General features: G+C 38.6%; 1 protein-coding gene across 1 annotated transcript in view; it reads right to left on the bottom strand.

Moving 5' to 3' along the window:
* Positions 1-13538, bottom strand: part of Plap (phospholipase A2 activator protein) — a 152187-nt gene that overhangs the window by 97803 nt on the left and 40846 nt on the right. Inside the window, exons 4-6 of the mRNA XM_067136638.2 lie at positions 12204-12348; positions 3024-3191; positions 2807-2941 (exon numbers count right to left, since the gene is read on the bottom strand). Of these exons, the coding sequence (XP_066992739.1) occupies positions 2807-2941; positions 3024-3191; positions 12204-12348 (448 nt within the window). The remainder of the gene's footprint in view (positions 1-2806; positions 2942-3023; positions 3192-12203; positions 12349-13538) is intronic.

Below are 13538 nucleotides of genomic sequence, written 5' to 3'. Positions count from 1 at the left end.
CGAGAGGATTCATTGTGCTGACCACACGAGATCTCAATCTGCAGGCCTTTGGGCTGAGCAGTGGTCGCTTGGTAGGCCTTGGCCTTTCGGGGCTGTTGCAACATGGGGTTTGAGTCTTTACTGTACGATGCATTACAGGAAAGTTAGCAAGTACTTGATCTTGCCTATCCACTCCAGGCATTCCCTTGTAGGCTATAATCAGAAGAGGATTGTAAATCATCTGCTCACCACCATCCCTAAGATTTTTCTTCTTCCTGGTCTGTTGCACAGAAATGTTGGTATGCATTGTAGACAGTACACACACAGTACATCTCTACGGTCCTTCGATTTCACTGTCAGTATGTTCCTACTAATCCAAGCCACTGTGCCCCTCATTTGTGGTTCAACTGTCTTGAAATCTGATGGCATGTTCTTTCTGTTTATCATAACAGTGCCAACAGCAAGCAAACCTGCTTCCAGAATTCAAGTTGCTTTACGTTGCATCGACACAGATAGATCTTATGGCGACGGTGGGGCAGGAAAGGGCTGGGAGTGGGAAGGAAGCGGCCATGGCCTTAAGGTACAGCCCCAGCATTGCTTCCAGTATTGGCAATGAGTAACAGTTATCAAAGTACACCACATGACCTGTTTTCAGAACGGGCTGTACTCATTCTAATACTACAGGTTCACTAACCAGAAGATCAGGGATCACGGCCTTGTCATCCTCTGTATAAATCCTAAATGCATAGCAGTAGCCTGTCCCACTCTCACAAAGTTTTTACATTTTGATCCCAAACCTGGTCTGTTTGGAAGGAATGAACAGCCACATCATGCCCCATGTTGTAAATTTGCATGATTTTGTTTCTAAATAGTTTATGAGAGGCCTTATCTTCCTTTCATATAGGGTGGGGATTTAACTGTGTATGGTTAATTCCTCTGGTTTAGTTTATCCTAATACACTTCTCTTCCTCTACATACATCACACCACACTACCAACCACCACAGAAATATGCAACAGTAAATGCATCTCTCAACTTAGCATTGGCATCAGTAAGGGCACGTACATGCAAAACCTGGGCTTAATTCACATCAAGTGCTGATCCCTATAAATTAAGAAGAAGAAGAAGAAGAAGAAGAAGAAAAAAAGAAATAGGTAAACAACAGACAGAAATGCAAGTTGCTTTACGTCGCACTGACACAGATATGTCTTATGGCGACGATGGGACAGGAAGGGGCTAGGAGTGGGAAGGAAGCGGCTGTGGCCTTAATGTAAGGTACAGCCCCAGCATTTGCCTGGTGTGAAAATGGGAAACCACGGAAAACCATCTTCAGGGCTGCCGACAATGGGGTTCGAACCCACTTCTCCCGAATACTGGACCCTTGCCGCACTTAAGCGACTGCAGCTATCGAGCTCGGTCAGACAGAAATGAAGCTATATGGAGCTATATGGTGAGTAAAATATGTTCAGGAAACAAATTTGAGTGTAACACTTGTTTAGAAAGTTTATGTTTAGATCTCCTACACAAAAAGAGAAATTTGTGTCAGTAATATGTTTTAATGACCTTAAGTTAATATGGCTTGAGACTTTTAATGTCACAGCTTATTGTTCTGTTGTATCAGAAACTCATGTTTTCCTACTTAGCTGTTTGCCTGCTCTAAAATTTAAACCTTAATTCTCTGCTAACTTGGTTCTTATATCCCCCTGCTTGGCGCTAAGCTACAGCGAGTTTATACGCTGGCACTTCCAACTGTCCAGCTGTGGTACTACCAAGAATCTTGAGGCCCGGTCATGTGTATAATGTTAACAGTCCAGCAATAATGAAATGATCAGCAGTTATTTATTTGCCACGTGAAAGCAACATGTTTTGGCCAAGAGACTTCAATTTTATACCTTTTTCAGGGATAATTATGTTGATGTGGGTCATTGTGGATCCCGGATGACGAATTATATCACCCTTCACCATGTTTGGTTCTTTTCTATTTCTTGTGATGAAATGACTTGTATTTTAACCAAATTTGTTTTCTCTGTAAGTATCAACGACCCATTGGACATGGGCTGAATGTGTTCCTGTTTGGAGATTTCCATTTGAAACAAGTTTCACCTTTTTAAAACATTCACCACAGCGAAGTGTTTACCGGTAGATTGAACAGTTCAAAACGGGTCGTACCAGCGTGAAGGATGAGGACAGATCTGAGCGTCCATCTGCAGCCATGGCAAAACATTGTCCCCGTATTGTACTGAAAGTCTTCTATGAATTTCCGCTTCTGGTACAGCCTCAGGCCACAAAAAAAAAATATATATATATATATATATATATATATATTACAGAGCGCTGATCTTCCTTGGTGCAAACAGAGAGTGGCGCGGCCATCTTTGCGCTGCTACGGCGCAAGCTGTACAGATCCTGATAACGCTGAAACCTACCACAGATGTAGACAATGATGCCATCTAGTGGCTGGTGAGCAAACAATGCCATAGAGCCAACCTAAACACAATTAGAGGAAAATTGCAGATACTTATTGACTTGCCGTCAAAAAATAAAATATATGGCCCAAAATGCAAACAACACAAAATAAAATCATACTGAAATAATTAAAGAACGTCTGATAATTGATTACATCTATAAACTTGTAACGTCGTGCCCAAAGAATGGGAGCTGGAAGACCAACAACAGATACCCTCTGTTATCTTAACTAGACAAAACTGAGATCCATAGGACAGTCCATGAAATCATTAAAAGCAAATGAAAGATAAAACCAGATTCGATACGGGCATGATAGAATAAGTACACAACATACACAAAATAGAGTTGATGTGAATACGTACTCGCTCATCTTGACACCACCGAGTTCCAGATCAGATGACAGATTTGTACTCTCCACTTGTTCATCAAACTGTTTGAGGAGATCTGGTTCTGCCTGCCGACTTGGGTCACAGCTGAACACTCGTAATACACCATCACTAGTAAATATAAGATTTTATTGTAAAATTGATAAACTCCTTGGTATTTTGACCATAAATATTATGTTAACTTCACACAAACCTGCTTCCAACAGCAATATCACCATTTGCTAAGCATGCTACAGACCACACACTCTGAGCCGGCAGGGTAATGGTCTGCTCTACTTCTCCATGAGTCCATATTCGTACTGAGCGGTCTTCCCCAGATGTCACAAAACTTTCTGCTCCACCTTTGGGGAACACTGATATACTAACAAACAAATAAGCCAAATTAATACATGTGAGGAAGGCTTTAAAATGCTACAATGAATTTAATTTTCAGTGCCACTAAAATAGCATGAATAACAGCTAAAACAATCACATATAGCATGTAAGAAAATCAATTTACTGTCTTCTAAGGATGCATTCAACAAATACAAATCAAAACTGTGAAGTTTGAGATTTCAAATATGCATGGTTTGCAAAATATGTCTTAAAATATCATAAGCAGGGAGGAAAAAAGCAGGCACTGACAAGTGTGAAAACCGCGTAGTATCTCAGGCCTGCAAAATCTGAACGTGTATTTTTTATAGAAGAAGAATGGAAACTGAGTTGGAAGAAGATCAGTTTGGCTTCAGAAGAAATGTAGGAACACATGAAGCAATCCTGACTTAACACCTGATCTTAGAGAATTGAATTAAGAAGGACAAGCCCACATACATGGCATTCGAAGATCTAGAAAAGGCGTTCGGTAATGCTGATTGGTCCAAGCTATTTGAGATTCTGAAGATGATCAGGATCAGATACCAAGGAAAAAAAATTACCTACAATCTGCACAAAATTCAGTCAGCAGTTAGAATTGAGGGCTTTGGAAAAAAAGAAAAAAGCAGCAGCAATTCAGAAAGGAGTGAGGCAAGGATGCAGTTTGCCCCCCCCCCCCATTCCTCCTTTCCAAAGTATACATTTATTTTTTTTACATTTATTTTTTTTATTTTTTTTGCTAGTGGCTTTACGTTGCACTGATACAGCTAGGTCTTATGGTGACAAAGTTTACATTGAACCATATCGTTCATGGTAAGACAAATTGATCTTTAACGCAGCAGTAATGTAGCGTCGGAGTACTGAATTCACAAAAGGCGTGAATTCGAGCTGAGTGTTTTAGGAGGACAAAGCTCGCAGCGATGGGCGTGGCGCAGGGAGTGAGCGAGAAAGAATATAACAGATAAGGGATGGCAATACTCGGATGCTGTTCGGGGAACTACATCTATCACCCAGCTAAGAATTAAAGCGGCAAGAACCCGACCTGGCGCATTTGGAAATCAGGGCCATATCTACTCTCCTGGAAGGATATCAGAGAAATGAAAGCCACAGTTATATTATAATTTACTGAATGACAAGATGTGTCTTGTGATGTTAATGAGCATTGTTTTTCGTAATACAAGATTCGCGCGAATATCGTGGGAACCAAACGACTCGCTACATAAAGAACTTAAGTGTGTATCTGGGTGAAGTCCCTGGTGTGGCGTCACCGGCTGTCCTAATAAATAGAGAGATATGTGTGGAGAGGGGGCTCGTTCCATTCTTTTTCTTCAGTGCGGTCGCGTGTCAGTCAGTCCGGCAGGTGACTGCGCAGTGAACTTACCAACAGAACAAAGGATCTGTCATAGAAGATGAATAGGCGAACAGTGTACAATTCGAGATAGGGGTGTAGCTGGAGCCTGATCTAGAATGGGAAGAATTACAGACTTCTAACATGAGTTCGTGTGTGGTTGCGCACTAGGCATTTCACTAAGTACATTTTGGCTAGATACACCGCCAATTTCTGCCCTAACGTAAATAAGGAGGAGTAGGAGAGTCCGGCCTGCGTTGCTTTCCTTCAGGCTAGCAACCTGTCGGAAGGACATTTTTGATTGCTTTCAAGTCTTGCAAAAAGAAAAATGCCAGACCATAACGGGACACGTGGCCCAATACTTGGAAGGAAATGATGAAGTCTTCCATTTGGAAGAGAACAATCAAAATGGGGTATTTGAAGGGCAACTATGTTTACGAATCAGTGTAAAATCTGGAATATTTGGGAATACAAGTGTTATTTCTGACAATGGATTTTTCACTCTCGCTCCCAACTTGGAATCATTCAAAAGAGTCTGTTCATTTATGAACTGCTGGAGCTCCCAGAAGAACCAGCACTCCAGAGCTCAGTTTTCTGTTTACATCCCAGACCTTAGTACAGCTTTCTTCAAATAGATCAACCGAAGACAACATTACTAAATAAATTAACAGTTTTATATAATCATTATTTAAATAGTGAAGTAATAATGTTGTTGTCCTGCTCAATACTGTTGCACTATCACAAGTGTTAATCTGCATCAATAAATGAGCAAGCTTATGCTTGTAGCTGCTTTTTTTTGCTATTTGCTTTACGTCGCACCAACAGATATATCTTACGGCGACGATGGGATGGGAAAGGCCCGGGAATTGGAAGGAAGCGGCCGTGGCCTTAATTAAGGTACAGCCCCGGCATTTGCCTGGTATGAAAATGGGGAACCACGGAAAACCATCTTCAGGGCTGCCGACAGTGGGGCTCGAATCCACTATCTCCCAATTACTGGATACTGGCCGCACTCAAGCGACTGCAGCTATCGAGCTCGGTACTTGTAGCTGCTTGCTGTATCTCAACATACATACATACATACATACATACATACATACATACATACATACATATATTTTCATTATAGACTGTTATGCCTTTCAGTGTTCAGTCTGCAAGTATCTGTGGTTTTACTAAACTATGCCAAAATCCTTAATTTGTAATTCTGTGGCCTTGTTTACTTCTATACCACTTATTTTTAAATCATTACAAACCGAGTCTAACCATCATCATCTTGGTCTGCCTCTACTTCTCTTACCTTCCATGACAGAGTCCATTATTCTCCCACGCAACCTATCCTCCATACCCTTCACATGAACCCACCACAGAAGCCGGTTCATGCGTACATCCTCATCAACAGAGTTCATTCCCAACTTAGGCTTTACTTCTCATTCCGAGCCCCGCCATGTACAATAATAAATAAATAAATAAATAAATAAATGAATAAAATAAATAAATTGTTCCCACCTGTTTGTATCAGCGACCATTCTTGCTACTTTCATATCTCTTTGTACAATAATAAATAAATAAATGAATGAATGAATAAATAAATGAATAAAATAAATAAATTGTTCCCACCTGTTTGTATCAGCGACCATTCTTGCTACTTTCATATCTCTTTCTTCCCGCTTACGAATAAGATATACTGAATCTACTAATCTTTCACTCCCGTAAAGCAAAGTTGGTCTGAAAGCAGACTGGTATATACATAGGTTCACCTGGGAGCTGACTTCTCTCTTACAGATCACTGTGAGCTCAACTGCATTAGCTTTGCTGCACCTTGATTCAACCTCACTTACAATACTACCATCCTGGGAGAATTCACATCCTATATACTTGAAATTATCTACCTGTTCCTGCTTTGTATTCCCACAACCTGACATTCAGTTCTCTTAGGTTCTTAACTACCGACATCACTTTAGTCTAGGAAAAGCTAATTTTTATACCGTACTCATTGCACTTATTTTCAAGTTCCAAGATATTAGACAGCAGGCTTTCAGCACAATCTGCCATTAAGACCAAGGTGTTGGCAAAGGCCAAACTGCTTACTACATTTCCACCTAACTGAATCTCTCCTTGCCACTTAATACCTTTCAGTAGATGATCCATGTAAACTATAAAAAACAAAGGTGAAGGATTACAGCCGTGTTTCACCGCTGTAAGTACCTTGAACCAACAGCTCATTCTACCATCAGTTATCACTGCAGCCCAATTGTCACTACAAATACCTTTGAATGTTTTTGATTACCTACCCTTAATCCCATAGACCCCCACAAACAGCTAACATTTCTTCCCTTGCCTTCTCTAGATCTACAAAACAAACAACTGTCTATTCCTTTCGTACCATTTTTCAAGTACCCAGCACATACTGAAAATTTGATCCTGACAACTCCTATGTGGTCTGAAATCACACTGGTTACCATCCAACTTACTCTCAACCATTGATCGCACCCTCCCTTCCAAAATCCCTGTGAACACCTTGCCTGGTATACTGATCAGTGAAATACAAAATAGTTGTTGCAATCCTTCCCGTTCCTTTGCTTATAGATAGGTGCAATTACTGCTTTGCCCAATCACAAGGTACCTTACTAACATTCCATGCTAATGTTATTACTCCATGAAGCAATTTTATCCATGCCTTCCCACTATATTTCACCATTTCAGGTCTAATTTCCTCTATTCCTGCTGCTTTATGACAACGGAATTCATTTACCATCCTTTCCACATCCTCAAGCGTAATTTCACCATAGTGTCCTCCTCTTGAGCTCATTTACATGCCCAGCTGAAACTATATTACAGATAAGAAAAGGTTCCACCTTATCAATACAAGTTTTATTTATATAACACATATAACACCTTGACAAATACAAACACAATTTCACGAACATCGCAAACGACTTGAAAATACTAAATATAAACACTAAAGGCCCCTTAATCAATATAACAGAAGAACTGTACATATCACTAGATCAATATACCAATCCTAACTATCTTAAAATAATCAATAAACAGTGTTCAACACGTGCCACAGCGCAGACGACCGACACGCCCAACTCCACCCCTACTCCTACGACAACAACTCTCCTCACCCACCCCTCCATTCCCCTCACAGCAGCAGACACTAACGCCAAGAGAACACAATACAGTACACGCCAGGCAGCCAAACCTAACGCAACCCAACCACGACAGCAATAGTAAGTAATCATTACGGTAACACACACACAAGCAGGCATTCTTCAGACTATAAATTCCTAACTCTACTTTTCGTTTCTTACAGACATACATCAGCAATTATAGACGAGAAAAGAGCCACCACTCTGCAATTGACATTTATGCACAAAGCAGACTGTATTTTAATACTTTAAGACAACATTCAATCACAGCTGCACATATCTACCTCTGGTTATACATTAGATTTGTCATCAATAACTGAAGAATCTATTAATCACACAAGTGGATAAGCCTAACATATAGCAGAACCCCAAGAGAGCACCGCATATGAACACAAGCACGGACATTCTCCATTTATATTGGATTAAAAAATTAAAAAACCAGACAAACGCAAGATGTTAAACTCATCAATGAAGTGTTCCTAGTCATTATAATGGATTTTAACATGAACTGTATATTTAAATATGTTATTTTAATATATACTATATATTTTGAAGTGTTTATGTACCTGTACATTTAAAATAAGTTAATCCACACAAATTTTAGGCCTGAAAGATACACTTACACCCATATTTAGATTGTACATATAGCCAGCTTTTACTTTGAAACATGCCCAAGTTGAACGTTGGACACATTCCATTATCATCACTTTTCTACTAGGCAAGGCATATTAACCAACTTTGACTATGTGAAGGTACTAATGTACAGCTGAAGATGACTATATAAAAAGTCGAAACCAGTACTATAAGTAGGATCTTATATAAATAAAACTTGTATTGATAAGGTGGAACCTTTTCTTATCTATAATATACGAGAACTATCAATACGGAAAATTAAACTAATAAATCAAGATACAGCTGAAACTATACCGCGTGAAATAGTATTCCTGATGAAAATTCCTACCCCACACTCTGCCCTTCCCCTTTTAAATCCTGTTAAGAATACTTTATAACCCCCTCTCTCTTCCTCGTTATCTTCCCTTACCCAAATATCAATAAGTTCTAATACATCCAGACACATCCTCGTTGCCGACTCAACCAGTTCTACTTTCCTTCTTCCAAAAGCCCCCCTTATATTACGGTAATAGCTCCCCATTGAATTCCATTTTGTTCGCCAAGCTGTTTCTAAGGAGTCCCTTGTCACCTGCCAAATGGAAGTGGGACTCCGTTACTGCCACAGGTCCAAGGCTTGCTTAAAACGTTACGAGCATGCTCAGTGAAAATTCTGTGAAGCAGCATGCTATTCTACTTACACAGAGAATCTCTCCTGTAATGGGTTAGGGACCACAGTGGATTGTGTAGTCCTAGCCACCTGAGTACAAGGAGAGCCATAACTCAGAATATGCCTGAGATGCTCTCTCCCATACCATAGTAACTGACTTCCTGACTCTCAGGACCACTTACTAGGCCACTCAGTTGCCCATGGTTCATAAACTAGGACATGACTACAGTAACCAGCACCAAGAACCATATGCAGTATATCACAAACAAACAAACAAACAAACAAACAAACAAACAAACAAAAATGAATTATTAAGATAACATCTCCTGGCATAGTATTTAATCTGATTCATAATTTAATCTAATCTAGGAACAATGCACACAACAATTCATACAATAAGGTTAAAGTTAGGTTATCTTCCAAAATAGGCTAGAATCACTACATATACTGTACACTTTCTATAATAATTTTCATAAAGTATTTTTTATCAGAAACTATATTCTGTCGCGAAATGTTTTAGAAACTTCTTAAAAATACTTGTCTTTATTCAACACCCATACTCTTATCTCTGAATAAATCAAAATAAAATTCAGAAAAAGATAAAATGGTATACTTCAGAACTTGAAAATAATATAATGGAAAAAAACATTTGCTCAAATATTCCTATAATCATGTTCAACATCTGTCAATACTTAATTTTGCAATTCTAAGCAATTTTCATAAGATGTCAATTTAGTATTTGCTGTTTCAAGTAATTTTATTGTTTAGTTGAATTTCAGGTTGCCAAAGCCTTGGTAGCAAGGCTAAACTTAATAACCTATAAACTATCATCTCTGCAGGCGTGACCATTTGAACGACCATCTCTCAAGAACAGAGCTCATAACTAGCCTTTCAATATATATATGGTATACATTTTCCATATCACTAACTACTTTTACAGTATTTCAAGATACCAAGGTACTGCAATTTTGTTTTGTTGGAGTTCTTTTATGCCTCGGTAACTCTTACAAGCACAAAGCTAGTGTATATGACCACCTTCAATCATCATCAGAATTAGCTGAGATCAAACCCATCCATATGGGCTCTTGAAGGTTAGTGCTCTACCATCTGCGCCATTCACCGCAGCTAGCTCTTTTGAACGAGTCAAATTCTAGCACGGGATCATATCTGAAATGGTAACATGTATCTTCTGCTCTTTATTCCCAAATCACTGGAATTTCAAAATATACATTTTTAAATTTAAATATACAAGTGTATCTTTGTGATATTTCTCATTTACTCGTATTAATAGCCGAATAATTACTAGATAACTTGACAGGGTTATGACTCAATAAATGCAATTTCTACCGAAAAGCACTAAACACCAATGTGTATGCATAGCACTAAACCGATCCCACACACATAAAACCAAATTTCAATAGGTTTTAAGTACTTTATCACTACGATAAGATAAGAGCACTCTCAACAGCCGACCATTTTATCATCATCACTGCCTACCTTAATATCAGTTATAGCTGACTTAATATTAATATTTTTCTACCACCTATATTACTCTAAATTACTAATATGTGTAAGACAGGGACAATCCCAGATTAAATAAATCACCTATCTATCTATCTATGTACAAAATGTGTCTAAAAACAGCTTGTGATAATTTTGAAACATACTTTGATGCGATAATGCCTTAAATTTAATGATACGACACAGTTATGAGAGACGTAATTACACTGAACTTTAAGATCAAGGTGATGTGTCATCCCATGTCCCTCTTAAAATTTAATCCATTGTGCTGAACCACATAACAATTAGGGCGACTTCATTGATCTGCATAAATTATGTACCTCCTGATGTGTACAGTTGCTTTTAAAAAAGAAGAAGAAGAAGAAGAAGAAGAAGAATGAACACATGGTACTGCATAAGTTTCTTGCAGATATACTTTTCTCAGAAACAACTAAATCTATAGATATGTTTGTTGTGGGCATTCAAATTAAATGTGTAAATAAAATGAACTATGATTAATATAATAAAATGAACTAAAATTAAGTCTAACAAAACACAAAATGCAAGGAACATACAATACTACGTGCTCATTTCTTTTTTTGAGTGACTATACATCTTTAACCCTTCGGTACCCATTTTGTGAATCAAATATTCCTCTGCCACTCTCCTCATATTCTTATTTTTGTTCTGACTACTCTCCATATTCCATAGATATTTAGGCTTGCAATAAAGTTCAATAAATTTACAAGTTTCCTCCACAGGCCACTTCACTGTTTCAAGAAGTGTGCTGTGTTCCCAAATCTACTCGATTAGAGTCAATCGTTTACACCAGGCTAGTATGCAGTAGAGTAAACGACCGAGTGAAAAACAAGCTAGTGGGGGAAGGCGAGTGGTAGAGTAACTCTACTGCAGCACAACTCCACCAGTTCCTAGCTTCTCTACTCCACCCACTATCAGATTTTTCAGTGCTGCTAATAGTTCTAGCATACAGATGAACTGGAAGATATGAGAATAGTGATGGTAAAAGCTAGCAAGAAAAGATTCACAGCCCTTTGTTATTCTACACAAAAAATTGGTGTAGGTTGTTGTGCCCACACAGAAGGTGGGAAAGCACTCCATTCATTGATGTAATAAACCAATACATAATCGCAGACAGTACTACAGCAATCAACAAATGCCCCAATTTGTGAACATATTTTGCTCATTTCACATATTTACTTTTTTAAATAATTGTTAAAATTGCAGGTAAACTTTGCTCAATTTGTCTACACCCAAATAATGAGGTCACAAAATAAACAGACTGAACAAGTCCTTACTGAAACTTAAAATATAGTTCTACACCTACATACACACAGCCACAAGTAATGAAAATAACACAATAGCTCATGGTTATAATTACTTCAGTGTTGTCTAGTTGCCATTAAAAGAAAGCTTAATCCAAGAATAAGAAATGGATTGAGGAGATCAGCTCTGGATTTCTTAACAGGTTGAAATGAAAACTGCTGTACTTACCGATGAATAGCAAGCTAATAGAGTTCATAAGATTCTCAATATCCTATTTATTAGTGATACTAGGAGAACAGAGTTATTTTTGAATACAGTACTTAACACACAGTTCTCCCTACCTTGACTCATAACAACTTTAATCAAGAAATATCAAAGTCAATTTTTGTGTTTGCCACAACCATCTTCAGAAGTTATAAGAAAACAAAAATGAAAAACCAAGCAATAAATATGTACCTGTATATGTAATTAGAATGGCCATAGAAGCAGCCAAGACAGTCTCCAGTAGTAGCATTCCAGTGCCTTACTGTAGCATCATTAGAACATGAAAGAAACTCATTTGCTGAAGTGGCAGCCAATCCTCGAACACAGTCCATATGGCCTGGGTAAAACGATGACATGTTAGTTTTCAGCGGAGTTAATTCTCATCATAAAACAATTATAACTTGTTCATGTTATATTTACTTTGTATTTAACATTGTAATAACAAACCATCTTATATCATTACAGTTCTGCATGTGATATTTCACAAGAGAATATTATATGACTTAAATATCAAAATTCTGTAACATGAAAGGCTATCAGGTGGAATGAGCCATACTATCTGATCAACCTATCTGGACACTCCTCTACGCACAAAAACAAAAGCCTCTATGTCACTACAATCGCTACTCCAGTTTTAAAAGGCAAATGAGAGCTCAATGTTGTCCTGTGCTATGAGATACCTGTAGAATGGACGGAGCAAGGAGGCTTAATGACATTGAATGAGGAATGGTTATTAATTGCCATATCAGGAAGCAATCAGTCAGGGCCATTTCCTCTCCTTTACAAGTTAATGAAGGTGACAGTTGGGCATGACTGTAAAATAGGAACAGGATGACACAATCACAACAAAACCACAGCCAGGTAGACCTATGTGTTGACTAACAAGGAATATCGAGCAGCAAAGAAGGTGGCATGAGAAAATTACATGACACTGTGTGATATCCATCACCCTGGAATTTTGCTGTACCACAAATTATGCAGCTAGCAATTTGACTGTGATGCAGGAGATACAAGGACTGAGGTTCAATACTTTACGCACCTGCCCACAAACCACAAATTTCAACCAGTGACTGTTAAGCATCATGTTTGGTGGTGTAAAGTGTACCACTACTGCTTTATGGACAAGTGGTGTATCATGATATACAACATGGTAGTTAGATGGAAGGGTCTGAGGGTGGTGAATGATACATGCCAGTCCATACAGTGTACACAATGAAATTTGACAGAGGTGGGGTGAGAGTGGGGGGGTGTTTTTCACAGAAGGAACTTGGCTTTCTTATAAAACAACAGAGCATGTTAAAGGTAGATGGATCTAAGGACATTCTGACCAGCAGTGTGCCGTCTATGGTAGAACACCAGTTTAGAGATGATCACCATGTATTTCAGCAAGACAGTGCTCCATGCCATAAAGCGAGGTCTGTTTGTGAGTAGTTTGCAGACAATCTGATTCCAGAAATGGACTGGCTAGCCCATATCCCTGACCTCAATCCTATGGAACATCTTTGGGATGAACTAAAACATCGATTA

This window comes from Anabrus simplex, chromosome 1, assembly GCF_040414725.1.
Source record: "Anabrus simplex isolate iqAnaSimp1 chromosome 1, ASM4041472v1, whole genome shotgun sequence".
NCBI classification, from domain to species: domain Eukaryota; kingdom Metazoa; phylum Arthropoda; class Insecta; order Orthoptera; family Tettigoniidae; genus Anabrus; species Anabrus simplex.
Note: the sequence above shows the minus strand (reverse complement) of the source record. Positions and strands in the feature narration are given on the sequence as shown.